General features: G+C 33.4%; 5 protein-coding genes across 8 annotated transcripts in view; all 5 read left to right on the forward strand.

Annotated features, from left to right (window-relative positions):
• LOC102601344 (AT-hook motif nuclear-localized protein 10-like) overlaps window positions 1–1,579 on the forward strand; it is a 4,501-nt gene extending 2,922 nt beyond the window's left edge. The window contains exons 3-5 of the mRNA XM_006362442.2: window positions 248–379; window positions 616–777; window positions 1,067–1,579. Coding sequence (XP_006362504.1) covers window positions 248–379; window positions 616–777; window positions 1,067–1,333 — 561 coding nt within the window. The 3' untranslated portion in view covers window positions 1,334–1,579. The remainder of the gene's footprint in view (window positions 1–247; window positions 380–615; window positions 778–1,066) is intronic.
• A 3,463-nt stretch (window positions 1,580–5,042) lies between these two features.
• On the forward strand, window positions 5,043–14,035 carry LOC102601680 (F-box protein SKIP19-like). Of its 2 annotated transcripts, XM_015303010.1 has the most exons (3): window positions 5,043–5,416; window positions 7,535–8,147; window positions 13,753–14,035. In XM_015303010.1, the coding sequence occupies exons 1-2, from the start codon at window positions 5,091–5,093 to the stop codon at window positions 8,136–8,138; spliced, it is 930 nt and encodes a 309-aa protein (XP_015158496.1). In that variant the 5' UTR covers window positions 5,043–5,090; the 3' UTR covers window positions 8,139–8,147; window positions 13,753–14,035. The 2 variants fall into 2 exon arrangements, with proteins under 2 accessions (XP_015158496.1, XP_006362505.1); XM_006362443.2 differs by lacking the exon at window positions 13,753–14,035 and having other exon boundaries at window positions 7,535–8,403.
• On the forward strand, window positions 9,633–16,928 carry LOC102602341 (photosystem I reaction center subunit psaK, chloroplastic). Of its 2 annotated transcripts, none has more exons than XM_015303012.1 (3): window positions 9,633–9,805; window positions 16,082–16,162; window positions 16,632–16,928. In XM_015303012.1, exons 1-3 carry the CDS (start codon window positions 9,722–9,724, stop codon window positions 16,857–16,859), a joined length of 393 nt encoding a protein of 130 aa, XP_015158498.1. In that variant the 5' UTR covers window positions 9,633–9,721; the 3' UTR covers window positions 16,860–16,928. The 2 variants fall into 2 exon arrangements, with proteins under 2 accessions (XP_015158498.1, XP_006362507.1); XM_006362445.2 differs by lacking the exon at window positions 9,633–9,805 and adding an exon at window positions 15,268–15,457.
• On the forward strand, window positions 10,716–14,035 carry LOC102602012 (F-box protein SKIP19-like). 2 transcript variants are annotated; one of them, XM_015303011.1, is made up of 3 exons: window positions 10,717–11,075; window positions 13,186–13,675; window positions 13,727–14,035. In XM_015303011.1, exons 1-3 carry the CDS (start codon window positions 10,750–10,752, stop codon window positions 13,784–13,786), a joined length of 876 nt encoding a protein of 291 aa, XP_015158497.1. In that variant the 5' UTR covers window positions 10,717–10,749; the 3' UTR covers window positions 13,787–14,035. The 2 variants fall into 2 exon arrangements, with proteins under 2 accessions (XP_006362506.1, XP_015158497.1); XM_006362444.2 differs by having other exon boundaries at window positions 10,716–11,075; window positions 13,186–14,035.
• A 5,914-nt stretch (window positions 16,929–22,842) lies between the features above and the next one.
• LOC102602678 (F-box protein SKIP19-like) lies at window positions 22,843–25,687 on the forward strand. The gene is made up of 2 exons (XM_006362446.2): window positions 22,843–23,215; window positions 24,946–25,687. Exons 1-2 carry the CDS (start codon window positions 22,902–22,904, stop codon window positions 25,469–25,471), a joined length of 840 nt encoding a protein of 279 aa, XP_006362508.1. The 5' UTR covers window positions 22,843–22,901; the 3' UTR covers window positions 25,472–25,687.
• The last annotated feature ends 514 nt before the right edge of the window (window positions 25,688–26,201 follow it).

Below are 26,201 nucleotides of genomic sequence, written 5' to 3' on the forward strand. Positions count from 1 at the left end.
GGTGGGAAGTTGATGTAAGATTACTGGAGGAGGAAGGTGAAGAAAGAGCAGTGAATCATGACAGAAATTTTGTGGGGCTCACTGCTTCATTTATTAAAAATGAGAAGTCTAATGTACTAATACGTAATAGTTTTATCTTACCCATGGTCAAAATTCTTGTTTAAGGGTTACTTGAATTGAAGTACCAATCTTGTGATTTTTTTGGTTGACTTTACTAAATGATGCAAATTTGTTACCTTGGCTGCAGGACATTGCAAATAAGATAGTGAATTTCTCACTGCAAGGACCACCGGCAGTTTGTATTCTAGCTGCAACTGGAGTCGTCTGCAATGTCACCCTCAGGCAGTCCATAATAGGTGGTGGCACTGTGACGTACGAGGTCTGTATGAGTTTCAGCTTAAAGACATTTGCTTTTTCTGTTGCCTTTATGTTATGCTTAGTTAGTCTATGTGTGATCTGGAAATTTGATTTTTTTGGCGTTTATCTTTTGACATTAGAGAAAAAAGTCAGTAGAGTATATCCTTTTAGATGATCAATGCATGTACACTGAATGTCTTCTTCCAGCATACCTATTTGGCATTGGTCATCAAGCATGGTGTTATTCTTTATATGCAGGGTCGATTCAACATCATCTCATTATCGGGGTCTTTCTTGCTATCAGAAAGTAATGGCAACCGTAGCAGAACAGGTGGTCTTAGTGTGGCACTGTCTGGGCCAGATGGTAGAGTTTTGGGTGGAGTCGTTGCTGGAATGCTCAAGGCTGCCTCTCCGGTGCAGGTGCTATTCTAACTACCTCTGTCGTTGCATTCATTTTTTTTCCTTTTCCTTTTGAATAAACCGGTAGCGCATGGCTCGATACTTGGTAGATAAATGAGCCCACCTCTCTATCCTTCACTTAAGTAGCAGGCTTTTGTTTGTGATAGGGTTCAAACCTCGAACAGTGATGTGTGTGTAACTTTCACATCGTGTGTTGCTTTCTATTCACTAGACCAAAGCCTTGGGCCATCCTTTCCCTGATGTTTGAGTTCAGATTGTATACTTGCTAACGGTTTCATTTCTCTACCAGCTGGTTGTGGGTACCTTCACTCCAGAAAAGGAAAAGCTTATGTCTGAGGCACCATCCTCAACTCCACCTCCCAATGTGCTGAATTTTGGTGCTCCGGTCACTGAGACGAGCTCTCCTTCCCCGGGTGGCTCAAGCGACTCAGTCGATGAGAACAGTGGTAGCCCTCTCAGCCACGAACAAGGACCTTTTGGTAATGCTGCTCAACCCATGCATAATGCTCCTCAACCAATGCACGGTATGCCAACATACTGGGGCCAAGGAATGTGAAAAAGCTTCTTGATTCCCGGTGACTGATCACAAATCTGAACGGGCAGATTTTAGGTGTTAGATCTAGTTCTGACTTCAACTTGCTTATAATTATAGTCTATGTTAGGGTGGCCTGTGGTTGAGTATTTGCTTATTCTCAAATTGACAAACCAACTGGATTTCCAAACTTTCAACTAGATTAGGTGTTAAACTGTTAATGCAATTACTCTTTGCTCTGCCATAATAGTGCTTTCTTTCTTATTATGAGTTTGTCTTCTATATTATTCCGTTTCTTTAGCTAAGTCTGCATTGATACGAAGTATTTATAGAGCACATATCATGTCAGAATTGCTGAGAAGGTAAAGTTACCCTGATCTTTTTCATCACTTGCTGGTACACTGGACTGACAAGTTGGTCCCTCTTTGGGTGGTAAACTGATAATGTTCCTAGAAAGTACCGTGTTAGGACCTACGGACCAAGGGACAGTCATCTCAAGTAGACAGTTTCTATGGGACGTAGGCCTACCAAAAGGTAACGGAGGCTCATGATGGTGATTTTTTATGTGAATTTGGTGAGTCGTCCGTCCCTCTTCCTACAGTGACAAACCAACCACGCCTCTTATCTTTCTCTGATCATAAACCCACCCCCCACCCCCAATTTCATGATAATATTTTAGGACTTCACTCGTGGAATTTGAAACTCCATATTGTCATGGAATTTCACGTCTAAAATTTGAAATGCCATGCTAATGGCAACATATAAATAATTGATCTATTAGTAAACTTTAAATTGTTTTATAAATTCCAAATGAATAACTATTAATTATATATAAAAGTTATAAAGGTAAAAGATGAATTATGTATCTCATTTATACACGATGTAAATTACTATTATAAAAATCTTCATAATATAAGAGTAAGACTATGTACACACCATCTTTCTCATAATAGAATTACACTGAATATATATATATTATTATTATTAAAAAATAAATTATGTATCTCATTTACATACAAAATTGTATTTATTTTATCTAAACAATAAAATTGGAATAATATAGATGAGAAAAGCTATATAAAAAAATTTAAAGAGAAGAAACTATTTTTCATGTTATTCTGCATATTCCATAAATTAACCCCACCAAGCATCTATTCCTTGTAGCTATATTAGAGCTATTGGAAAGCAAGGTATGGGTGGAGTATTTATCTTCCACTTTTTCTCATCTATATTTTTCCAAATGATAAAAATGAAAGAAACGTAACATATTTTCTGTTTGAATCTTTTATTTATTCATTGTTATAATATAAGGATGTAGTTTAAGTTTGAGTTATAATTGAGGGATGTTTTTGGCCATTTACTCGTTTTTATTATCATGAAGTTTCAAATTTCATGTATGAAATTTTATTTGTGAAATTCAGAATGAAGTTTTACCTCTAAAATTTGAAACGTCATGTCAAAAACAATTATTCAGTTGCAAGAATTGAAAATCGTCTATATGTGAAATAGAGGATTTTTGGTCAAATTCCATTCTTTTGCCGTTATATTCACAAATTAATTAAGCTTAAATTGAAGTGTTTGATTTGGTTGAAACTCAACTCTTTGCAATTGCTAATTGGCCTAAAATTAATTAGTTGGAGTATATGAAACTAATAAATTAAAGTTTATGAAACTTTAACCTCCAAAGTATATAACTCTTTGTGTGTGATAATACGTTACACTCAAGTTTATTTAAAGCAATTTTAACCAAACTTTTCACCTTTTTGTGTGTGTTGGGGTGAGGGTGGGGGTGGACATTATGGATGGTGAGACAGGGTGTCATATCACTTAAAAGAGCTCATAAAATATTAGCGTTGAAGATATAATTAAATAAAAATTGTGTCTTTTTTGACGATTCAAATTTTAGGTAAAGACGATCACATAATGTAACATGACATTGTTCAGTGTTTAAGTTTCATTTTTACTAAGCGAATTTCTTAATATACCTATAGGTTCTGGACATGCAACAACTATTACTCCCGTATAAACTTGTGCTCTAAACTCGATATTGTATTTATACGTGTTTGACTCATGAAAAGATTTATATCCGAATAGGTACACAATAAACAATTGATGTTAAATTGAGAGTCCCAAATTGCCTATTCCATGAACCTTACTATTTGTCAAAATGTTTGTTACATTTTCATAATCCTACCATCTTTTCACTTGAATGGTTCAATTTCCATCAAAATTTTACCATTGAAATTAATCTACATAAATTATCATTTCTAGTTAATTTCTACCAAACATAGTACTTTATTTTATTTTGTTTGCATATATATATCTCTCAATAACTCTTTCATCATCTAACAACAAGTGAAATAGTAATTATATAACCAAGTTCAACACCTTCAAGAAAAGTAAAAGAAAATCTCATAACACAAAGAAGTTAGCTAAACATATAATTCGAGTCTAGAGTCAAAAGGGCACGTTATGAACTGCATATTTCTTCCGATATCAAACATGAAAAGGCGTTCCTCAATCCAATTGGATTACCAACCACTCTCAAAAAATAGTTCTGAAAATACAGTTACTGATGAAGTGACAGTAGTGGTCGGTAAAGATAAGAGGGAATTCTTGGTGGAGCCATTTGTGTTGGAACAAAGCCCTTTTAAGATTTTATTTGAAATGGTGAGAAAGAAAGAAGATAGAAGGGAAGTGAATGAGAATAAGGAAAATAAAGTGATTTTTGTTGATGTGGATGCTATATTGTTTGAGCATATGTTGTGGTTGATGCAAAATGATTGTTCTTCTTTGTTTCAACTCAATCTCAAAGAGATCATCGATTTCTATTATCAAGATAGTTAAACGTTATGTTGTTTAGATTACTTAAATATCAAATTATTTGAAAATAGTGCATTATTGAAAGATTTAATACATATGCAATTATATTTTTGAAAAGTAAAAGCAATATAGATTAAAAATACGAGTTTCTAATTCAACATTGCTTATTTTTTTTTTTCTTACATCCTAGATCAATTCAAAGATCTCCCTTTTAATCAAAATGACTTCCTTTTACATGTTGCTAACAATAACTACAACAATAATTTAGATACCAAAGTGGACTTCATTTTCTAATGTCGGAATCTAAAATATATAATTAAGAATGGAAGAATACTTACTATTTGCCATTATTTTTTACGGTTAAATTAAGGGGAAATTCACATATTTGGATGTTCGGCTAAAAATACTTATAACCGCTAGGCAATATACAAATATTATATAAGAGTATTAGTTATACATATATTATACAACTTCTAACATGGTCGAAAAATATTTGTAACTATTATCCAAAATATACATATATTATTTACTAACTATACATATCTTATACATTTACATGTAACTTTTTAGATAGGTAAAAGTCAATAACGTATATCAACAATACAAAAGTCGGTAAAAAACCTTCTCAGAGAGAAAAAAAAAAAAACCGAATCAACGGAAAACACTTTGCGTAATATTGCTATATTTATTTTTCATAGGTATCTAAAAGAGTAAAAAGTAACCTTTTAAGCCTAATGTGAATCCTAACCTAAATTAAACCTAAACAAAGAAAAGATGTATTTAATGATTAACTATTATTAGTGTTTATAATTACAATTTTATCAACTTAAATTAATTAAATAAATAAATAAATAAATAACAATTTTAGAAAAATGATAAAAAGACGATTTTGTCCAAAACGGAATTTTTTAATTAGGGCAAATTAACTCAAAATAGAAACCAAACTGTTCATTCCAAAATGGAAGCAGAAGATATGGAAAATTCAATTGCTCCGCCGTGGGTGGAATTGCCGCCGGATATTACATCGTCGATCCTTCAAAAGGTTGGGCCAATTGAGATGTTGAAGAGCGCCGACAAAGTGTGTTCAACTTGGCGTCGGTTGTGCCATGAACCAGCTATGTGGCGAGTTGTGAAAATGCAGAATGCCGGCGCCGATTTCTGGGACAGGGAGGATGATTTGGAGAAGATTTGCGGTCGAGCTGTGGAATGTAGCAACGGGGAATTAGTTGATCTCAGCCTTGAGTATTTTGGCAGCGACAAGTTGCTCAGCTATATCTCTGAAAGGTTCTATTTTCAACCCTAGTTTCCTGCTTTTCTGCTGTTAAACCCTAATTTCATACTTTTGTGTGCTATCAAATATGGATGGGAGTTTAAAGGTAGTATCTGTTCATTTTGCTAATTATTAGGTTTTTTTTTTTGGTATAACGTTTAGCAACACCAATCTCAGCTTGAATTCCTGCATAAGAAATACAATGTTTGGTTAGCCAAACAAGAAAAAAAACAATTGCAAACATAACTGTTAGACAAATTAATGAACTGAAATGAAATTGGAAAAGGAAAAGCTATATTATTGAATTGGGGAAAACATAGATAATCTTCATGATACAACAAGCCACTAGGTTGATACTTGCAGAGTTTGGGGAAAACTTAGATAATCTTCATGATTCAACAAGCCACTAGTTTGATACTTGCAGAGTTCTTAGTCACTTCAACCAGGAAGGCCTAATTTACCAAGGGTTTTATATAAAACCTTCAGACTTACTTTGCCTTCCGTTCTGGGACAATGACACTTCTAACTATCTAACACTAACTGCTTGACCTCAATAAACCTGCCCTGCTAATATCAGGTTAAGTTATGCGGAAATCTGTGTTTAATTATGAGAGTGCATGTATTTGCAGTAGATGGATTATGGATTAGAGTGAGCAAAGACAAAAGAACCCTTGAAGTAAGGACGATCCCCACTTAACAATCTTTAGTCAATGACTCAATGAAAAACGGAAGGATTTTTTCAAATCTCAAAGGGGCCTTAGCAGTGTTGTGAAAGGCGATTGCCTCATAGCCAATGGCGAGAGGCGAGGTGACCCTTCATCGCCTATTAGCTTTGTGGCGAGGCAATCTTCCAAAGATTGAATGGTAAATGTGGGCCATTATTATGGAATAAGTGTAGAAACACTTTCAGGAAGTTAGTCCGTACCTCTCTGTACAAATACAATTCAATAGTTGAACTAATAGCAAGCAACCTAATTTATGTTCACAATATTTTGGTTTTGATCCAGCTAAACTTTCACGGATGTGAGTTTAAAGCTAGCTAAATATTAGGGTTTTTTGGTGTAACATTTAGCAACACCAATCTCAGCTTGAAATCCTGCATAAGTAATGCAATGTTTGGTTAGCGAAACAAGAAAAAAAGTAATTGCAAACATAATCGTTAGAAAAATTAATGAACTGAAATGAGATTGGAAAAGGAAAAGGTTGTATAGGAGCATAGGAGCGGGGGTTTTACCCTGTGCGCACCCAAAGGGTAGCGGCTGCGGGTTTCCCTTGTCATCAAAGAAAAAAAAAAGGTTGTATTATTGAATTGGGGAAAAACATAGATAATCTTCATGATACAACAAGCCACTAGTTTGATACTTAGTCACTTCACCCAGGAAGGCCTAATTTACCAAGGGTTTTATATAAAACCTTCAGACTTACTTTGCCTTCCGTTCTGGGACAATGACACTTCTAACTATCTAACACTAACTGCTTGACCTCAATAAACCTGCCCTGCTAATATCAGGTTAAGTTATGCGGAAATCTGTGTTTAATTATGAGAGTGCATGTATTTGCAGTAGATGGATTATGGATAAGAGTGAACAAAGACAAAAGAACCCTTCAAGTAAGAACGATCCCCACATAACAATCTTTAGTCAATGAAAAACGGAAGGATTTTTTCAAATCTCAAAGGGGCCTTAGCAGTGTTGTGAAAGGCGGTCGCCTCATAGCCAATGGCAAGAGGTGAGGTGACCCTTCATCGCCTATTAGCTTTGTGGCGAGGCGATCTTCCAAAGATTAGTTCTGTACAAGTACAATTTAATAGTTGAAAAAACAGAAAGCAACCTAATTTATGTTCACAATATTTTGGTTTTGATCCAGCTAAACTTTCATGGAAATGTTTGAACAAGCACAAGCTTTTGTACGCATAAAGGACTACTACTACTACTGAAACTGCATTCTATGATGCATCTGAATTATGTAAAACAAACGATCATGTAAATTTGCTCGACCGATGTAACTGTTACTGCTCAATAGAGACTGCTTCTTTCCTTGCATGATTGATGCTTGTGTATGTTCACATCCCCGTGGATACTTTAAATGCTGCATATCTATCTCTAATGATTAACTCTGAATCTTTTCAACAGATCACCTCAGCTCAAACATCTTCGACTCGTATGTTCCTACAATGTCTCAGCCGAGGGATTGAGTGCAGCTGTGAAGAAGTTCCCATTATTGGAGGAGCTGCACCTCTATTACATCGCTATCACCAAAGAAGCGATTGAAACTATAGGCAGTTCTTGTCGTGGTTTGAAGTCTTTTAAGTTGAACAACCAGATCTGCAGACACCCCTACATTGAATACGATGAAGAAGCCATAGCTATTGCACAGAACATGCCTGAACTGCACCACCTTCAACTCCTTGGAAACAAGATGACGAATGAAGGATTGGAAGCTATTCTCAATGGCTGCCCTCAACTTGAATCGCTTGATCTGCGGCGATGTCTCAATGTCGATCTGGGAGGGGAAGTAGGTAAGCGATGTTCTCGACAGATCAAATCTCTAAGACACCCTCAGGACCCCACCGAAGATTATGGGCTTGATACAGAGATGCACGACTTTGAGTCGTTTGATGAGGATTACCCATCTGGATTTTCTGACATTGACCTCATATCAGACGACGATGATGATTATGAGTTTTCTGATGGCAGCAACTATTCTGATGATGATGAGATGGTGTTCGAATATTGATGTCCTCCTCTATTCTGTTGATGTCATTAGTCTCAGTTTTACTGTCATTTGTACACCTTATGTTGTTTTGGATCCTTTAATTTTCCAAATGTTAAGCCCTAAGAATATAAAGATATCTGTTTCAGCACTTGCTAAGTAACTGTAGTGGGTTAAGTGCCTAGCACATGTGTAGATTTGTGGTTGTTAAATTAAACAATCCTTGTGTCATTGTGCAACTACTCACTTTTATGAAGGACACATTCGAATCATTTGGTGCTTGAATCTTTTTTTCTGTCTCTGGAATTTTTTGTAATAGGGATTATACAGACAGCTTAACCTGGCCTTAATTGGCAACTAAACACTTCAATTTTGAGAATGCATATCGAATAGAATTGTCTAGATATGCACACTCAAAGTCGTAATAGCATAACAAGCTGTCCCAATTCAAGATATTTTGCTCTGTCTGCTGAGATTGTTGTATTATAGAAGGAAAAAGACTTGGCATATATAGCCTCGCGATATCTAAGTTGCTATATGTTTAGTCGCTAACCCGGTAGTTTGGGCTTGGAGACTTCTATGTTGGAGGTCTCAAGTTTGAAACCCCTTGCCAGCGAAAGTAACATGTTTGCCTTTTGGGTCAAGCTCGTCGAACCGGATTTGCCTAGTGCGGGTTACCTCGAGCTATTGCATTATGGCTGTGGGTTTCGTAAGCAAATATCTTGAGAATAATTGAAATGGCAATATCTGTTCGTTTTTACTATACCTTGGTACTAAAAATGTATTTTTTTTACTTTTACCTGTTTATTTTATCAAAATTAAGAATCATTTAATATTTTCTTTTGATGTTGCCATTAATATTAAGTACCCTCACTCCAAATTATTGGAGTTACAACTTTAATAACCATTAACAAAGGTAATTTACTTAAAAATAGACTCTTAATAAAAATTATCTTTAAGGAGCGTGTTTTTGCTAATTATGGAGGATGACGAGACAATTAAAACTTTGGGCCATAATATTTTTATTCATCGTCAAATATAACTCCAATTTTCACTTTAAAAATAAAAACTTTTTCTTTTCAAATTTCACAATAAAATATGGTCAACTGCCGACTTAAGATTCCATCATCACAATAATAACATCGAATTCCCAATAAAATACTAACAAAGGTTGTGGTGGAATGGTAAATATTACTCTTTCATCCTTAATCAAACGTCTCAAATTCGAGTCCTCTTGAGTTTGAAGTCACTTTTGTTATGGGGCGCTTTACCCCTTACTGTGAGACTTCTCGGTGTGAATCCAAATTTAGTACCGGACAACGGGAAAAAAATCCCAATAAAATTTTGGAGACAAATCATAAAATCTTATCCATTTTGAGTTAGCCAATATATGAGTGCCACCTCATCAAACTAGTAATCTAAGTGTATCCATAATAGCCTCATTCTATGGCCACAAACTCTTCATGTGGCCAATGCCCACATAAACTTCTTTCCTCACAAATAGATTTATAACAATTTAAACATAGAAAAGCAAAGAAATATTCCAAAACAAAGAGAGAAAAATAAAACACATTTCCATTGTTTGATAATCTTGAGTTTTTGCAACAATGGCTTCCACCATGATGACTACTCTACCACAATTCAATGGGCTCAAACCCCAACCTTTCTCAGCTTCTCCAGTTCAAGGCTTGGTTACGCCGCTCGAACTACTTAAATATCAAATTCTTTGAAGATAGTGCATTATTGGAAGATTTAATACAAGTGCAATTATATTTTTAAAAAGTACGATACGAGCAGTATAGATTAAAAATATGAGTTTCTAATTCAACATTGCTTATTTTATTTTTTTCTTACATCCTAGATCAATTCAAAGATAAAGATTTTTATATGTAAACAAAATCCCTTTTAATCAAAATGACTTCCTTTTACATGTTGCTAACGATAACTACAACAATAATTTAGATACCAAAGTGGACTTCATTTTCTAATGTTGGAATCTAAAATATATAATTAAGAATGGAAGAATACTTACAATTTTTCATTATTTATTACGGTTAAATTAAGGGTAAATTCACATATTTGGATGTTCGGCCAAAAATACTTATAACCCCTAGGCAATATACAAATATTATATAAGAGTATTAGTTATACATATATTATACATCTTCTAACTTGGTCGAAAAATATTTGTAACTAGTATCCAAAATATACATATATTATTTACTAACTATACATATCTTATACATTTACATGTAACTTTTTAGATAGGTAAAAGTCAATAATGTATATCAACAATACAAAGTCGGTAAAAAACCTTCTCAAAGAGAAAAAAAAAACGAATCAATGGAAATCACTTTTCATAATAATGCTATATTTATTTTTCATAGGTATCTAAAAGAGTAAAAAGTAACCTTTTAAGCCTAGTGTGAATCCTAACCTAAATTAAACCTAAACAAAGAAATGATGTATTTACTGATTAACTATTATTAGTGTTTATAATTACAATTTTATCAACTTAAATTAATTAAATAAATAACAATTTTAGAAAAATGATAAAAAGACGATTTTGTCCAAAAAGGAGTTTTTTAATTAGGGCAAATTAACTCAAAATAGAAACCAAACTGTTCATTCCAAAATGGAAGCAGAAGATATGGAAAATTCAATTGCTCCGCCGTGGGTGGAATTGCCGCCGGATATTACATCGTCGATCCTTCAAAAGGTTGGGCCGATTGAGATGTTGAAGAGCGCCGACAAAGTGTGTTCAACTTGGCGTCGGTTGTGCCATGAACCAGCTATGTGGCGAGTTGTGAAAATGCAGAATGCCGGCGCCGATTTCTGGGACAGGGAGGATGATTTGGAGAAGATTTGCGGTCGAGCTGTGGAATGTAGCAACGGGGAATTAGTTGATCTCAGCCTTGAGTATTTTGGCAGCGACAAGTTGCTCAGCTATATCGCTGAAAGGTTCTATTTTCAACCCTAGTTTCCTGCTTTTCTGCTGTTAAACCCTAATTTCATACTTTTGTGTGCTATCAAATATGGATGGGAGTTTAAAGGTAGTATCTGTTCATTTTGCTAATTATTAGGTTTTTTTTTTTGGTATAACGTTTAGCAACACCAATCTCAGCTTGAATTCCTGCATAAGAAATACAATGTTTGGTTAGCAAAACAAGAAAAAAAACAATTGCAAACATAACTGTTAGACAAATTAATGAACTGAAATGAAATTGGAAAAGGAAAAGCTATATTATTGAATTGGGGAAAACATAGATAATCTTCATGATACAACAAGCCACTAGGTTGATACTTGCAGAGTTTGGGGAAAACTTAGATAATCTTCATGATTCAACAAGCCACTAGTTTGATACTTGCAGAGTTCTTAGTCACTTCAACCAGGAAGGCCTAATTTACCAAGGGTTTTATATAAAACCTTCAGACTTACTTTGCCTTCCGTTCTGGGACAATGACACTTCATATATATTACAAACTATCTAACACTAACTGCTTGACCTCAATAAACGCTGCCCTGCTAATAGCAGTTTAAGTTATGCGGAAATCTGTGTTTAATTATGAGAGTGCATGTATTTGCAGTAGATGGATTATGGATTAGAGTGAGCAAAGACAAAAGAACCCTTGAAGTAAGGATGATCCCAACTTAACAATCTTTAGTCAATGACTCAATGAAAAACGGAAGGATTTTTTCAAATCTCCAAGGGGCCTTAGCAGTGTTGTGAAAGGCGATTGCCTCATGGCCAATGGCGAGAGGCAAGGCGATCCTTCATCGCCTATTAGCTTTGTGGCGAGGCAATCTTCCAAAGATTGAATGGTAGATATGGGCCATTATTATGGAATAAGTGTAGAAACACTTTCAGGAAGTTAGTCCGTACCTCTCTGTACAAATACAATTCAATAGTTGAACTAATAGCAAGCAACCTAATTTATGTTCACAATATTTTGGTTTTGATCCAGCTAAACTTTCACGGATGTGAGTTTAAAGCTAGCTAATTATTAGGGTTTTTTGGTGTAACATTTAGCAACACCAATCTCAGCTTGAAATCCTGCATAAGTAATACAATGTTTGGTTAGCCAAACAAGAAAAAAAGTAATTGCAAACATAATCGTTAGAAAAATTAATGAACTGAAATGAGATTGGAAAAGTAAAAGGATGTATAGGAGCATAGGAGCGGGGGTTTTACCCTGTGCGCACCCAAAGGGTAGCGGTTGCGGGTTTCACTTGTCATCAAAGAAAAAAAAAAAGGCTGTATTATTGAATTGGGGAAAAACATCGATAATCTTCATGATACAACAAGCCACTAGTTTGATACTTGCAGAGTTTGGGGAAAACTTAGATAATCTTCATGATTCAACAAGCCACTAGTTTGATACTTGCAGAGTTCTTAGTCACTTCAACCAGGAAGGCCTAATTTACCAAGGGTTTTATATAAAACCTTCAGACTTACTTTGCCTTCCGTTCTGGGACAATGACACTTCATATATATTTCAAACTATCTAACACTAACTGCTTGACCTCAATAAACGCTGCCCTGCTAATATCAGGTTAAGTTATGCGGAAATCTGTGTTTAATTATGAGAGTGCATGTATTTGCAGTAGATGGATTATGGATTAGAGTGAGCAAAGACAAAAGAACCCTTGAAGTAAGAATGGTAGATGTGGGCCATTATTATGGAATAAGTGTAGAAATACTTTCAGGAAGTTAGTCCGTACCTCTCTGTACAAGTACAATTTAATAGTTGAAAAAACAGAAAGCAACCTAATTTATGTTCACAATATTTTGGTTTTGATCCAGCTAAACTTTCATGGAAATGTTTGAACAAGCACAAGCTTTTGTACGCATAAAGGACTACTACTACTACCTAAACTGCATTCTATGATGCATCTGAATTATGTAAAACAAGCGATCATGTAAATTTGTTCGACTGATGTAACTGTTACTGCTCAATAGAGACTGCTTCTTTCCTTGCATGATTGATGCTTGTGTATGTTCACATCCCCGTGGATACTTTAAATGCTGCATATCTATCTCTAATGATTAACTCTGAATCTTTTCAACAGATCACCTCAGCTCAAACATCTTCGACTCGTATGTTCCTACAATGTCTCAGCCGAGGGATTGAGTGCAGCTGTGAAGAAGTTCCCATTATTGGAGGAGCTGCACCTCTTTTACATCGCTATCACCAAAGAAGCGATTGAGACTATAGGCAGTTCTTGTCGGGGTTTGAAGTCTTTTAAGTTGAACAACCAGATCTGCAGACACCCCTACAGTGAACGCGATGAAGAAGCCAAAGCTATTGCACAGAACATGCCTGAACTGCACCACCTTCAACTCCTTGGAAACAAGATGACGAATGGTGGATTGGAAGCTATTCTCAATGGCTGCCCTCAACTTGAATCGCTTGATCTGCGGCGATGTCTCACTGTCAATCTGTTAGGGGAAGTAGGTAAGCGATATTTTCGACAGTTCAAATCTCTAAGACCCCCACAGGACCCCGCCGAAGATTATGGGCCTGATACAGAGATGCACGACTATGGGTCGTTTGATGAGGATTACCCATCTGAATTTTCTGACATTGACCTCATATCAGACGACGATGATGATTATGAGCTTTCTGATGGCAGCAACTATTCTGATGATGATGAGATGCTGTTCGAATAGTGATGTCCCCCTCTATTCTGTTGATGTCATTAGTCTCAGTTTTACTGTCATTTGTACACCTTATGTTGTTCTGGATCCTTTAATTTTCCAATTGTTAAGCCCTAAGAATATAAAGATATCTGTTTCAGCACTTGCTAAGTAACTGTAGTGGGTTAAGTGCCTAGCACATGTGTAGATTTGTGGTTGTTAAATTAAACAATCCTTGTGTCATTGTGCAACTACTCACTTTTATGAAGGACATTCGAATCATTTGGGGCTTGAATCTTTTTTTCTGTCTCTCTGGAATTTTTTGTAATAGGGATAATACAGACAGCATAACTTCGCCTTAATTGGCAACTAAACACTTCAATTTTGAGAATGCATATAGAGTAGAATTGTCTATATATGCACACTCAAAGTTGGAGTGTTCTGAATCCAAGCTAAGGTATCTATCTATGTATTAGGCCTTCGTAATAGCATAACAAGCTGTCCCAGTTCAAGATATTTTGTTCTGTCTGCTGAGATTGTTGTATTATATATAGAAGGAAAATGACTTGGCATGTATCGCCTCGCGATATCTAAGTTGCAACAAGCTATGTTGGAGGTCTCAAGTTTGAAACCCCTTGCTAGCGAAAGTAACGTGTGTTTGCCTTTTTGGGTCGAGCTCATCGTACCGGACTTGCCTAGTGTGGGTTACCTCGAGCAATTGCATTATGGCTGTGGGTATAATTGAAATGGCAATATCTGTTCGTTTTTACTATACATTGGTACTAAAAATATATTTTTTACTTTTACTTGTTTCTTTTATCAAAATTAAGAATCATTTTATATTTTCTTTTGATGTTGCCATTAATATTAAGTACCCTCACTCCAAATTATTAGAGTTACAACTTTAATAACCATTAACAAAGTAATTTACGTAAAAATAGACTCTTAATAAAAATAATCTTTTTGGAGCGTGTCTTTGCTAATTACGGAGGATGACGAGACAATTAAAACTTTGGGCCATAATATTTTTAAATTCAACTTCAATTTGTATTCATAAGCAAATATAACTCCAATTTTCACTTTAAAAATAAAAATTACTTTTTTCCAAATTTCACAATAAGATATGGTCAAATGACAACTTAAGATTCCATCATCACAATAATAACATCGAATTCTCAATAAAATACGAACAACGGTTGTGGTGGAATGGTAAGTACTCTTTCATTTTTAACCAAACGTCTCAATTTCGAATCCTCTTGAGTATGGAGTCGCTTTTGTTTGGAGACGATTTACCCCTTAATGTGGAACTTCTAGACGTGAATCCATTAATACCATACACCAGATGAAAAAAAAGAAGGGAATTTCCAATAAAATTTTGGAGACAAAGCATAAAATCTTATCCATTTTGAGTAAGCCAATATATGAATGCCACCTCAGCAAACAAGTAATCTAAGTGTATCCATAATAGCCTCATTCTATGGCCACAAACTCTTCATAAACTTCATTCCACACAAATAGATTTATAACAATTTAAACATAGAAAAGCAAAGAAATATTCCAAAACAAAGAGAAAAATAAAACACATTTCCATTGTTTGATTATCTTGAGTTTTTTGCAACAATGGCTTCCACCATGATGACTACTCTACCACAATTCAATGGGCTCAAACCCCAACCCTTCTCAGCTTCTCCAGTTCAAGGCTTGGTTAGTTCTCCTATTTATGTTTTTACGCTAAATTGCTCGTAGCTAAAATAAATAAATTATATTATGTTACTAGTCGATTTTCATTAAAGGGTGTCACTAACATGCTCAATACTTTTAATCACTGGACTGAACCTTCAACTTGTGTCAAGAGTTGTCAACATTGATAATAAAATTTGTCTTGTCTATATAATGTCATTTTCCGTCAAGAGGTGTCGCTTAATACCCCTCGGAACTCCATCCCCGCGCTCAATAATAATAGCGACAGATTTTGTTGTTTAGCTATATGATTTGTGCATACCTAATTCCTCTTTTTTAATAAAGAAATTTAAAACAACACCAACAAGAAAACACCATCTTTTTTTTATACATATAAAGGGAGATTCAACGATTTTAGTTATGTACTTGATACAATTTTCTGACGAAAGAGATTCAATTGAATCCTTTTAATTATAGCTCCACCACTACATATATATCAAGTTGGTACATTTTATTTTGTAGGTTAATATATTAGGATTGTTATAAGAAAAAGATTTACTCATAATTTATGTATGAAATTAAAATTTAACATGTGGTCAAAGTTAAAAATCTAATTGTTTATAATATTGTTTTTATATCTATTTGCAGGTGGCAATTCAACCAAGGCGCAACAAAGGACAAGGTGGTTTGGGAGCTCGTTGTGATTTCATTGGCTCATCCACTAATTTGGTAAAATATTAACCAATTATGTGTTACTTTTATCCTGCTATTTTGTTGTCGGTTTATTTCTTTCTATCATACTTTGATTGTATTTGTTTTGAATCAAGTTTCTATTAGAAGCAACCTCCTTAGTCTCTACACCTACAAAGATAAGAGTAAGGTCTGCGTATATCTTACCCTCCCTAGACCCTGCTTATGAAACTACATTGATATGTTTTTTTTTTCAGGAATTCAATAGTTTTACATATAACCAAAAAAGTTGTATTTTTTTCCTATTTATACAATATAATTTTTCAAGGGGTTCAAACGTAGATTCTTTTTACCCTATCAGGTCGACTAATAGATAATTTTCAATTGAGATAATCATATTAGAACACACCATATAGTTTTGTGTCTCTTAACTTTGGGCCTACACAAGTAGGCACTTGAACAAATAGAGAGATGCGTTGTAATTGAAAATGTTATTTGTGTTTGACAGATAATGGTGACATCAACAAGCCTAATGTTGTTTGCTGGTAGATTTGGGCTAGCACCATCAGCAAACAGGAAGGCAACTGCAGGGCTAAAACTTGAAGTGAGGGACTCTGGCTTACAGACAGGGGACCCTGCTGGATTTACACTTGCTGATACTTTGGCTTGTGGTACTGTTGGTCATATTATTGGTGTTGGAGTTGTTCTTGGACTCAAAAACATTGGTGCTATCTAAACTTTGTACTATTTACTATTATGTTTATAAAACCAAATCATCTTTTGTGAATTATTCATATTTCTACCACATCTCTAGCTTCAATGTACACTTCTTTTTTCTAAATTTGGTTGCGAAGGAAGGAAATATCGATGACACTACAACAATAACATACCCAGTATAGTCCTACAGAGAAGGGTTTGGGGGAGGATAGAGTGTACCTCAGAGGTGAGGTAGAGAGGTTGTTTTCGATCGATCCTCAGCTCAAGACAAAAGCAATTTAGAAAACGGTGTAATGAAAGTACAAGAGATAATATAAAATAAATTTGACAACAGATAGTAGCAGAGCAATACTATGACAATAATCCTATAATCGATCTACCACAAAACAACAGATAGTAACCATCAATTGAAGAACAAGAAACTATACGAGTAGTTCTACGCCTACTAGTAAGGGCAACAACAAGACAATACACTCCCTACTTACTAGTAGAGATGTACTCCTACCTACTAACATCGATAACACTAGTAAAGATGTACTCCTACCTACTAACATCGATAACACTAGTAAAGATGTACTCCTACCTACTAACATCGATAACACTAGTAAAGATGTACTCCTACCTACTAACATCGATAACACTAGTAAAGATGTACTCCTACCTACTAACATCGATAACACTAGTAAAGATGTACTCCTACCTACTAACATCGATAACACTAGTAAAGATGTACTCCTACCTACTAACATCGATAACACTAGTAAAGATGTACTCCTACCTACTAACATCGATAACACTAGTAAAGATGTACTCCTACCTACTAACATCGATAACACTAGGAGTGTCAAATTTAACTTGTGAAAATTCAATGGACAGATGCATTGCTCTTTAGAGAGAATACAAGTATAGCATGAAGAAAGTAAAGTGTAAAATTACTATTTATCATATATAAATAAATATTTTAAAAAAATTATAGGAGAAAAAAGATATCTAATAACTTATAATTTGCTAATCAAAATCATTAATACCTCATAATATGTAATTCAAAATATTAGAAACATTTAATTTTAATAGGAGTAACATAAAAGGTTTCAAATGTATGGGACTTCATTTGGGTGTTAATTACGTGTTGACTTTTGTAACATAAAAGGTTTCATTTCTTTTTTTTTAACTTAAAAAATAGACTTTACACATATAAAATATATAAAAAAAAAACTCCCTTATTATTATGTAAGGTTATAATAAAGAGTTAAAAGGCCTCCGATTTTATTCAAAACACCTACCATAATTGAAACTCATCTTATTATATATTTTAAATTTATATAAACCTAAAATCCTTACCCAAATTTTTTTATACAAATCAAACCCTAGCAAAACAATGCTTATAAAAGGGAAAAGTAAGAACAAGAGCAAGAATAAGAACTCGAATCGATCGTGGTTGGAATTGCCGGAAGAATTATGGGAGAACATATTAATGAGGTTGGCTACTATAGAGAGACTATTGATTGCACAAAAGGTGTGTACTACGTGGAGTCGAGTGCTCAACGAACCTTTCATGTGGCATGTTATTGACATGGCTAATTGTCGCGGACTCACCAACTCACATGTGTTTCCATACGTGTGCCATGACGCGGTTAATCGCAGTCAAGGTGAACTAGTTGATATTAGATTGACCTTCTATGCTACCAAAGAGTTACTTGTTTATGTAGCGGAAAGGTAATTTCTGACTTCCACAATTTTAATTTATGTTTACACTTCGATAATACTTTTTTTGCATAAGATTTTCAATTAGGTTAAATTTTATTTTAAATATTTTAAAGAATATATACCTAAATTCATGATCAAAAGACTTTATGGCTTCCGCAGTTTTAATTTGTCTTTACATGTTCGCTGTTTTTCGATATTTTTGTGTTGATTTGTAATACCTTTTTTTTTTTTGTATAAGATTTTCAATTATGCTAAATATTATTTTGATTTGTTTTATAGAATTTGTACCTAAATTCATAATCAAAATTAATTAACTATTTTGATCAAGTAAACCAAGATTGGCAAAAACCTGTATTTATAATCAATTGCATTTTTTAAATATTTTTTTTTACATAAATATCACTAGTTTAGGATCTAATTATTACTTAGATACACTCTAATTTGCAATATTATTATCGGGTCACATTTAGGTGTAATTTGTTCTAGATATCCAATTAGCATGTATCTATAGAAGATCTGGCTCGACTCTCTCCCATCTCGCACTCTCCCATGTATCATGTCACTACATCAAAAATGATTTTTAGCGCCAATTAATTAATGGCAATAGCTCAATTGCCGCTAAATATGTATTTTTAGCGGCAATTAACACTCTTTGTATATGTTTCTAAACCTTTAGCGACATAAGATCTAATGACACTTAACTAATGACTTGTAAAGACTTTAGCACTCTTTATTTATTTTTGTTGTAGCATATATCCAGATACATGCGAATCACTCCAAATACATACAGATACTTGTATCTAGTGAGATTCATATGTATCTCTCCCCAATCTCGCTCGCCTCTCTTCTTATTTTTGTGCATCTGATCGCAAAAATATATGTATATAAGTGTAATACATGTATGTAAGTGTAAGATACGTAAGAAACTCTTAATTAGTGGTAAGATAGATAATAAATATATATATGATAGTGAAATATATCTAATTCCTTGTTTTCCTCTTTTTTTTCTATGGATGAAATGAGGGTTCAAATTATTGAGAAATATGTGTTTTATTTAATTTATTTTCCATTAATTCATTAATTTTTATTTTGTTCACCAGATCACCAAAACTTAAAAGACTTAGTATTGCATGGTGCAACTCAAAGTTGGATCCTAAAGACTTGGCTGAAGTAGTAAAAAAGCTACCAATGTTGGAAGAATTATGTCTAACATATAATGGTATCACAAAGGAAGGTATTGAAGCTCTTGGACGTTTTTGTCCACAATTAAAATCATTTGAGTTGAACAACATTTGTTGTAATATGAAATTAGGTAACGAAAGAAACGTTGAAGCTCTAGCTATTTCTAAAAGTTTGCCTGTCTTGTGTCACCTTAAGCTCATTTATAATAGTATGACAAATGTAGGTCTTGAAGCTATTCTTGATGGATGTCGTAATCTTGAATCACTTGATCTAAGAGGATGCTTTCATGTTAGTCTTGATAAAGTCTTAAGTAGTAGAATTTCTCAACAGATTAAGAACGTGAAGTACCCTCGTGACTCTTTGGTTGGTTTTACAATTTGATTAAAGTCATGGGATATTGTAGCATGTTTGATGAATAATTGATTTGATTTTTGAAAATATCTAGTAGTTTGTATTAGCCTCATAAATTTTGAAGTTGTGTATATTTTTTATCATTGGATTTTGAATAGCTTTTTAGGTTTGCACTACTTGTCGAGTATATTTTTGATATATTTATTTTTAAAATAGTCGAAATTGGTCATGATTATTTTAAAAACAATCTAAATTGATATCTATGTTAACGACCTTTAAACTATTACATAATATTGTGTCAGATTATGAAAAATCTATTATTGTGTCTCTATAAAAACATTAAATTTATTTTTTTAATGTCCTTCTCAAATTTTAGACATTGCAACAAATCAACATTATTTTAATTTATCACAATACTATTTCAATAATATTATATTAACTTTTTTAAATTTTTGAAGTTTCAAATTTCATTTCTATAGGTTTTTGTAGGGTTGAAATACTAGCTCACATTTGAATAGAATTTATTTAGGAATGAATGTTTTCAAATGTGATAGAATTTCTTTAGGAATGAATGTTCTCAAATGGAAATAGAATTTTTATTGTTGGGAACTAATATCCTAAAATGTGAATATAATTCTTATAGTTAGGAATGAATGTCGAATTTCTTTAGGAATGAATGTTCTCAAATGTGAATAGAATTTTAATTAGAGCATTTATTCGAATCTAAAAGATTTAATACACTAACGAAGTTGAAGATTGCTTTGATTTTCTTTGCGGATTGTTTCCTGTCTGCTGGTGACCGCAAGAGAATTGTTAAATCAAGTTATATTAATATGGTGACAAACTTGGCTCAATTCAATAAATATGCTTGTTCTTGGGCTTTTCTGATGAGATATTGAACTGCTTTCTTGGGCTTTTCTGGTGAGATACTGAATTGGTCATGACAGAATATGTATCGATCTCAAATTTATACTAATATTATTTAATATTATTTTTATTTTCAATACATGTATGAGCTTTCGAATTAATTTTAAAGTAATTTCTATACTAGAATAGACTTTTGGAGCATCATCAACACAACAATTTCTTTAGGAAAGAATGTTCTCAAATGTGAATAGAATTTTCATAGGAATGAACTACCTACGCATACTTTTAGAGTTTATTTTAGTAAACAAATTTTAAACATAGCACTAATAGAAAGATTAGTTTAATAATTTGATTTTTATTGCTTCTTTTATTTTATGAACGGACACAAACATTTATCTAATATAATAATAAGAATTAATTCAAGTTGATAAAATATTAGTTATGTGTTTGCAATACTTACTTTTGGATATTATAATAAAAAAATTATTTATTAATAATATAAAAAATTTAATAGCCTATTTTAAGTTCTAAAATATTTTATGAACATTGTATTACAACCTAGTTAGACTAAGCCCTGATTACTCTATTTCCCTCTATGACATAGAAGTCTTCTGAATTAGATTTCTATCTTCATTTTCCTTCTTTATTTATTTATTTTTATAATAATTGATGTAATTGAGGAAGTTGAATTGAATAAAATATTTATGAACAAGTTCAAGCTCACTCTTTTTTTTTTCGTACATTAATATTTTATTGTATAAATTCATTCTTCATGTTATCAAATTACAGACTCTTAAATTTGATGTAAATGTAAATAAAAAAGACCTTATTTTGATTGTCAGTAGCTTTTTAAAAACCTCATTAATTTATCTCATGCAAAGTTTTATTCATTTTAATGAGCTATTTTGTAAATTCAATGCTACCAAAAAATAATTTTGATCTTGATTATACATTGTAATTTTTTAAGGAGGTTCGGATAAATCCTTTCCGCTCATAAGTGTAGGGGAGTGGGAGTTTTCTTGGTAAATATTTGTTTGTATGTGATATTTATACCAAATCAATGCAATTTACTATAGTAAAGTGATTTAATGAAGTGAAAATATTGATTAACTAATTATGATCAAGTGATCAATAAATATAAATACGTCAAACATGAGATGCATTCATTGATTTAATGTAAACATCTTATACTAATAAATTTTTATCAGTTTAAGTTAATTTTTCCATTCAACATCTTAAGTTCTTTCTTTATAAGGTGTCACTTCATAATTCACCTTGTAACAACATGGGATGATTGACAAAAAATAAATAAACATGTAGTTGTGATTTATATCATGATTTTAAACATAATTGAATTTCTTAAAATCCAAAAGAAATGTTCATTATCGAGCTCGAAATCGTCTTTTTATCATTATTTGGACTTTAAAATGAATTATCATTAACCTTTTAAATCTTCACTTATTTGTAAAAGGTAATGACTCCTAATATTCTTACAATCATAATTTGAGTCAAAACATTAGTTTCACATCCATTTTTCTCAACACATTGATATCAATTATAATTGAAATAAGTATTAAAAACATTCTTAAATTTGACTAGTTTCGTCCTTAATTATTGACAATTTTAAAAATTACCCCTCTAATTGATTAACTAAAGTTAGATACACCCTCGATCTAGCACACGACATAACAAGTGGTTTCAAACTCTCACACGATATAACAAATGGTCTCAAACTCTTGTAGAAGCATGAGACTCATAATAAAAAGTCGAGAGAAGTGTTAGAGTTGTATTTCACTCATATCGAAAGATTAAAAGTGTATTTAAGCTCAGTTAGTTAAGTGAAAAAACTAATAATTCATAGCGAGTTTAGGAATTTTGTTTTTCCATTTGAAACGAAAATATCTTTTAAGCGGGAAACGAGTCCTTTAAAACCTGTGTAAAACCCTAGAAATCAATGAATACGGCGATGGCGAAAGAACCGCCATGGATGGAATTGCAGGAAGGTATATGGGAAAACATATTACAGAGGCTGGGTGTTATAGAGATACTGAAGACAGCACGGAAAGTGTGCAGAAAATGGAGGCAAATATGCCAGGAACCATCAATGTGGCGAGTTATTAACATGCGGAATAATGGGAACCTCACTGAAATAGGTTACCAGTTAGAGAAAATATGCCGCCGTGCCGTTGATCGCAGTAGAGGTGAACTTATTGATATCAATTTGCAGTATTTTGGCAATGATAAGTTGGTTCAGTACATAGCTGAAAGGTAATTTATTTCCCCCAAATTTTAGGGTTCCATTATGAATGTTAATTTGCTATATAAACTGACTTTATGATGAATTATAACATGATTAGTTTAGTTTTATATGCTAAAATGTGTAATTTAAACCTAAGTTGCTCCAACTTCCAAAAAATGTTTGTTGCACCAGTGTCGGATCCTTAAAAAATGCACTACGGATTTGACACACATACATTTTTGAAGAGTCCGAGTAACATAGATTTAAACCGCCTGCCAGACTTTTTAAAGACAAAGTTTGAGACGCTTTCATTTTTGTGTGAGTTGCTCAACTAGGGATTCATAACCGGTTGAGAGGTATCGTTGTGCAAAAACATGTTGAGTGTTTTGTCTCGCTTAATCTGTGGTTCAGTGTTGTCATCAAGGCTCTAAGTCATACTTTCCATTGCTAAAGAAGCGACATTGAACATTTGATATTTCCATATATTTGTTATTTATGCTTATTATTACTGGTCCTATACTAAGCATATACATATTTGCATTTTTTTTCTCCATTTGCGCTTTTTTCAATTAAAGGCTACACTTTATTTGTGCTTTGTGTGTAAAGCTCCAATGAACCTTAAGCTTTTTTGCGCTTTTCAGTTCGTGTGGTGCTCATTTTGATAAACTTAGTAATGATTCACTTTCATAACAATGTAGAGATTAGAGGGTTGTTTTTCTTGAATACAAGTTTAAGGGTTCATCATAAACATCTTGAATCTTGATCTTATTTACTGAGAAGTTTCACAGAGCTCGTGTCCACATTATAGGACTATTCACCTCCTGATACATGTATAGTTGACATAATCCAATGTATGTCTCGTGAACTTTTTAAATGTTGATGTTCCTCCACAAGTAAGCTTAACTGAACATGGATTATGCATTTCTGGTAGCTTTTTGCGCCAAGTTGCTTTGTCTTATCTTCCTTCTACCATACTCTGAAATATGTGAAGTGTATTTGCTGCCATCCATGGTCTTCTACATCTCTTATACAGGTCTTTGGGAATAATGTTCGTCATACAAAGGTCTTTATTTATAAAGTACTTTGAATTCCTAAGTTTCTTAATGCAGGAGTAAGTATTGTCACAAAAACAGAACTCATGGAAATTACTTGAGTAAAAAAAAAAGGAAAAAAGAAGATAGTAATTATTCTGTGAAATAGGAAATGTCCTCTAACTCATCTCAAAGATCAAAGAATTAGTTTCATAAAGTTGTTATCTTTCAGATTGCAAAAAAAAAAAAGACGAATCTTTATGAATTTGTTGTTGTAGTACTTCATTACTCTTTTTGTTTGTGTTGCCTCTGAAATTCCATTCCTTCTCTTACTTCCCCAATAAAAACTGCTCTTTCACTGAATCTGTCTGCGGAGAAAGAATGTTGTTATATCTGTGTTTTTTTTTTCTTTTTCTCAAGTTGCAAATTGTTATATCCTACTACTCCATCCGTCCCAATTTAAGTGTCTTAGTTGACTGGCAACGGAGTTTAAGAAATAAAGGAAGACTTACAAATCTTGTGGTCATCAACTTGCTATGTAGGATGTTGGAATTGAAAAACTTACTAAATATATAAAGAGACTCCTTTTTGGGACAGACTAAAAAGGAATGTAAGACACTTAAATTGGTACGGGGGAGTGTTATATACCTTTCACTAGTCTTTTGTACTAAGCCTGATTGTGTTAGGTGATATTGTTTCATTGATTCATTTCTACTTTTGTACACCAGATCAGGAAAACTGAAGAGACTTAGTATTGCCTGTTGCTATTTTAAGGTATGTGAAAGCTTGGTTGAAGCAGTTCAAAAGCTCCCATTGTTGGAGGAGTTGAGTCTGACACACACTGCTCTCACGATAGAAGGCATTGAAGCTCTTGGACACTCTTGCCCGCGGTTGAAGTCATTTGAATTTAATAAGTCATTGTATATGGGATCAGTCGATGACTCTGATAACGAAGATGAAAGAAATGAAGAAGCTCTAGCTATTGCTAAAAATCTACCTACCTTGCACCACCTTCATCTCATTGGGAATAGTATGACAAATAAAGGCCTCCAAGCTATTCTTGATAGTTGTCCTCATCTTGTTTCTCTAGACTTGCGTCTGTGCAAATATGTTAGCCTCAACAAAGTCTTGAGTAGTAGAATTTCCGGGAAGATTAAAGATGTGAAGCTCCCTCACGAATCTCTGGAGGGTCTTGAATTTTCTTTCGAGGCTTGTTGGGATGAGGATTTGTCTGATAGCATGTCCGATGATTAGTGAAATTGTGAACTTTTTGGTTCATTGGTTTATGAACAGTTCCTTCAGATGTTTGTGGCGAAAATATAGGGAATATTTTGTATTATGCATTCCCCATCCGCTAGTATCAATATTTTTGTCAAAGATCTACTTGCAACTATGTTCTTGTATGTATTGACTAGATTATGTAGTGTTATTTTTCCATTGACTTATTGTAATGTTTGGATTTTATTACTAGAGGTTCTCTACAATTTCTATGGGCATACAAATCCGTGAAGAAAATATATATAATCTAGACAAATATTCGGAAGGTAGGGGTGGGGTAGGAGAATACTATCAATATAGAATGTCTCTCAAACTCAACATGGACTTGCTTACTCTCTTTTTTTGACAAGAAAGACTTGCTTACTTTGTTGGGACTCATTTTAGCTCTTTTTGAACTATTTGATTATCTTGATATACGATAATAAAATGTCCAGTGTAATTGCACAAGTAAAGGATAAAGTATAGGTAGGTCTTAACTCTACCTTGGGAGAGAGGTGGTTTACAACTAGAGCTTCTTCACAATTGCATTGTTTTTCTAAAAATATATTGGCCATTCAATGTATATGATCAATTAGTTCTATATGATTAGTATATATATGTGCAACTCATTTCAACATAGGGAATAAATATGGAAAAAGATATTTATTTTCGTATTTTAGTCCTTTTAAAAAAAAAGTCTCATCGGAAAATATTGCATAAGTGGGTT

This window comes from Solanum tuberosum, unplaced genomic scaffold (assembly GCF_000226075.1).
Source record: "Solanum tuberosum cultivar DM 1-3 516 R44 unplaced genomic scaffold, SolTub_3.0 scf00402, whole genome shotgun sequence".
Lineage (NCBI taxonomy): Eukaryota > Viridiplantae > Streptophyta > Magnoliopsida > Solanales > Solanaceae > Solanum > Solanum tuberosum.

What these genes read in the sequence shown, in the direction of transcription:
- LOC102601680 (XM_015303010.1), top strand. Translation starts at nt 5,091, where the DNA reads ATGGAAGCAGAAGATATGGAAAATTCAATTGCTCCGCCGTGGGTGGAA. An exon ending in CTCAGCTATATCTCTGAAAG is followed by an intron (nt 5,417 to 7,534) that starts GTTCTATTTTCA and finishes TCTTTTCAACAG; the next exon opens with ATCACCTCAGCTCAAACATC.
- LOC102602341 (XM_015303012.1), top strand. Translation starts at nt 9,722, where the DNA reads ATGGCTTCCACCATGATGACTACTCTACCACAATTCAATGGGCTCAAA. An exon ending in CTTCTCCAGTTCAAGGCTTG is followed by an intron (nt 9,806 to 16,081) that starts GTTACGCCGCTC and finishes ATCTATTTGCAG; the next exon opens with GTGGCAATTCAACCAAGGCG. An exon ending in TTGGCTCATCCACTAATTTG is followed by an intron (nt 16,163 to 16,631) that starts GTAAAATATTAA and finishes TGTGTTTGACAG; the next exon opens with ATAATGGTGACATCAACAAG.
- LOC102602012 (XM_006362444.2), top strand. Translation starts at nt 10,750, where the DNA reads ATGGAAGCAGAAGATATGGAAAATTCAATTGCTCCGCCGTGGGTGGAA. An exon ending in CTCAGCTATATCGCTGAAAG is followed by an intron (nt 11,076 to 13,185) that starts GTTCTATTTTCA and finishes TCTTTTCAACAG; the next exon opens with ATCACCTCAGCTCAAACATC.
- LOC102602678 (XM_006362446.2), top strand. Translation starts at nt 22,902, where the DNA reads ATGAATACGGCGATGGCGAAAGAACCGCCATGGATGGAATTGCAGGAA. An exon ending in GTTCAGTACATAGCTGAAAG is followed by an intron (nt 23,216 to 24,945) that starts GTAATTTATTTC and finishes TTTGTACACCAG; the next exon opens with ATCAGGAAAACTGAAGAGAC.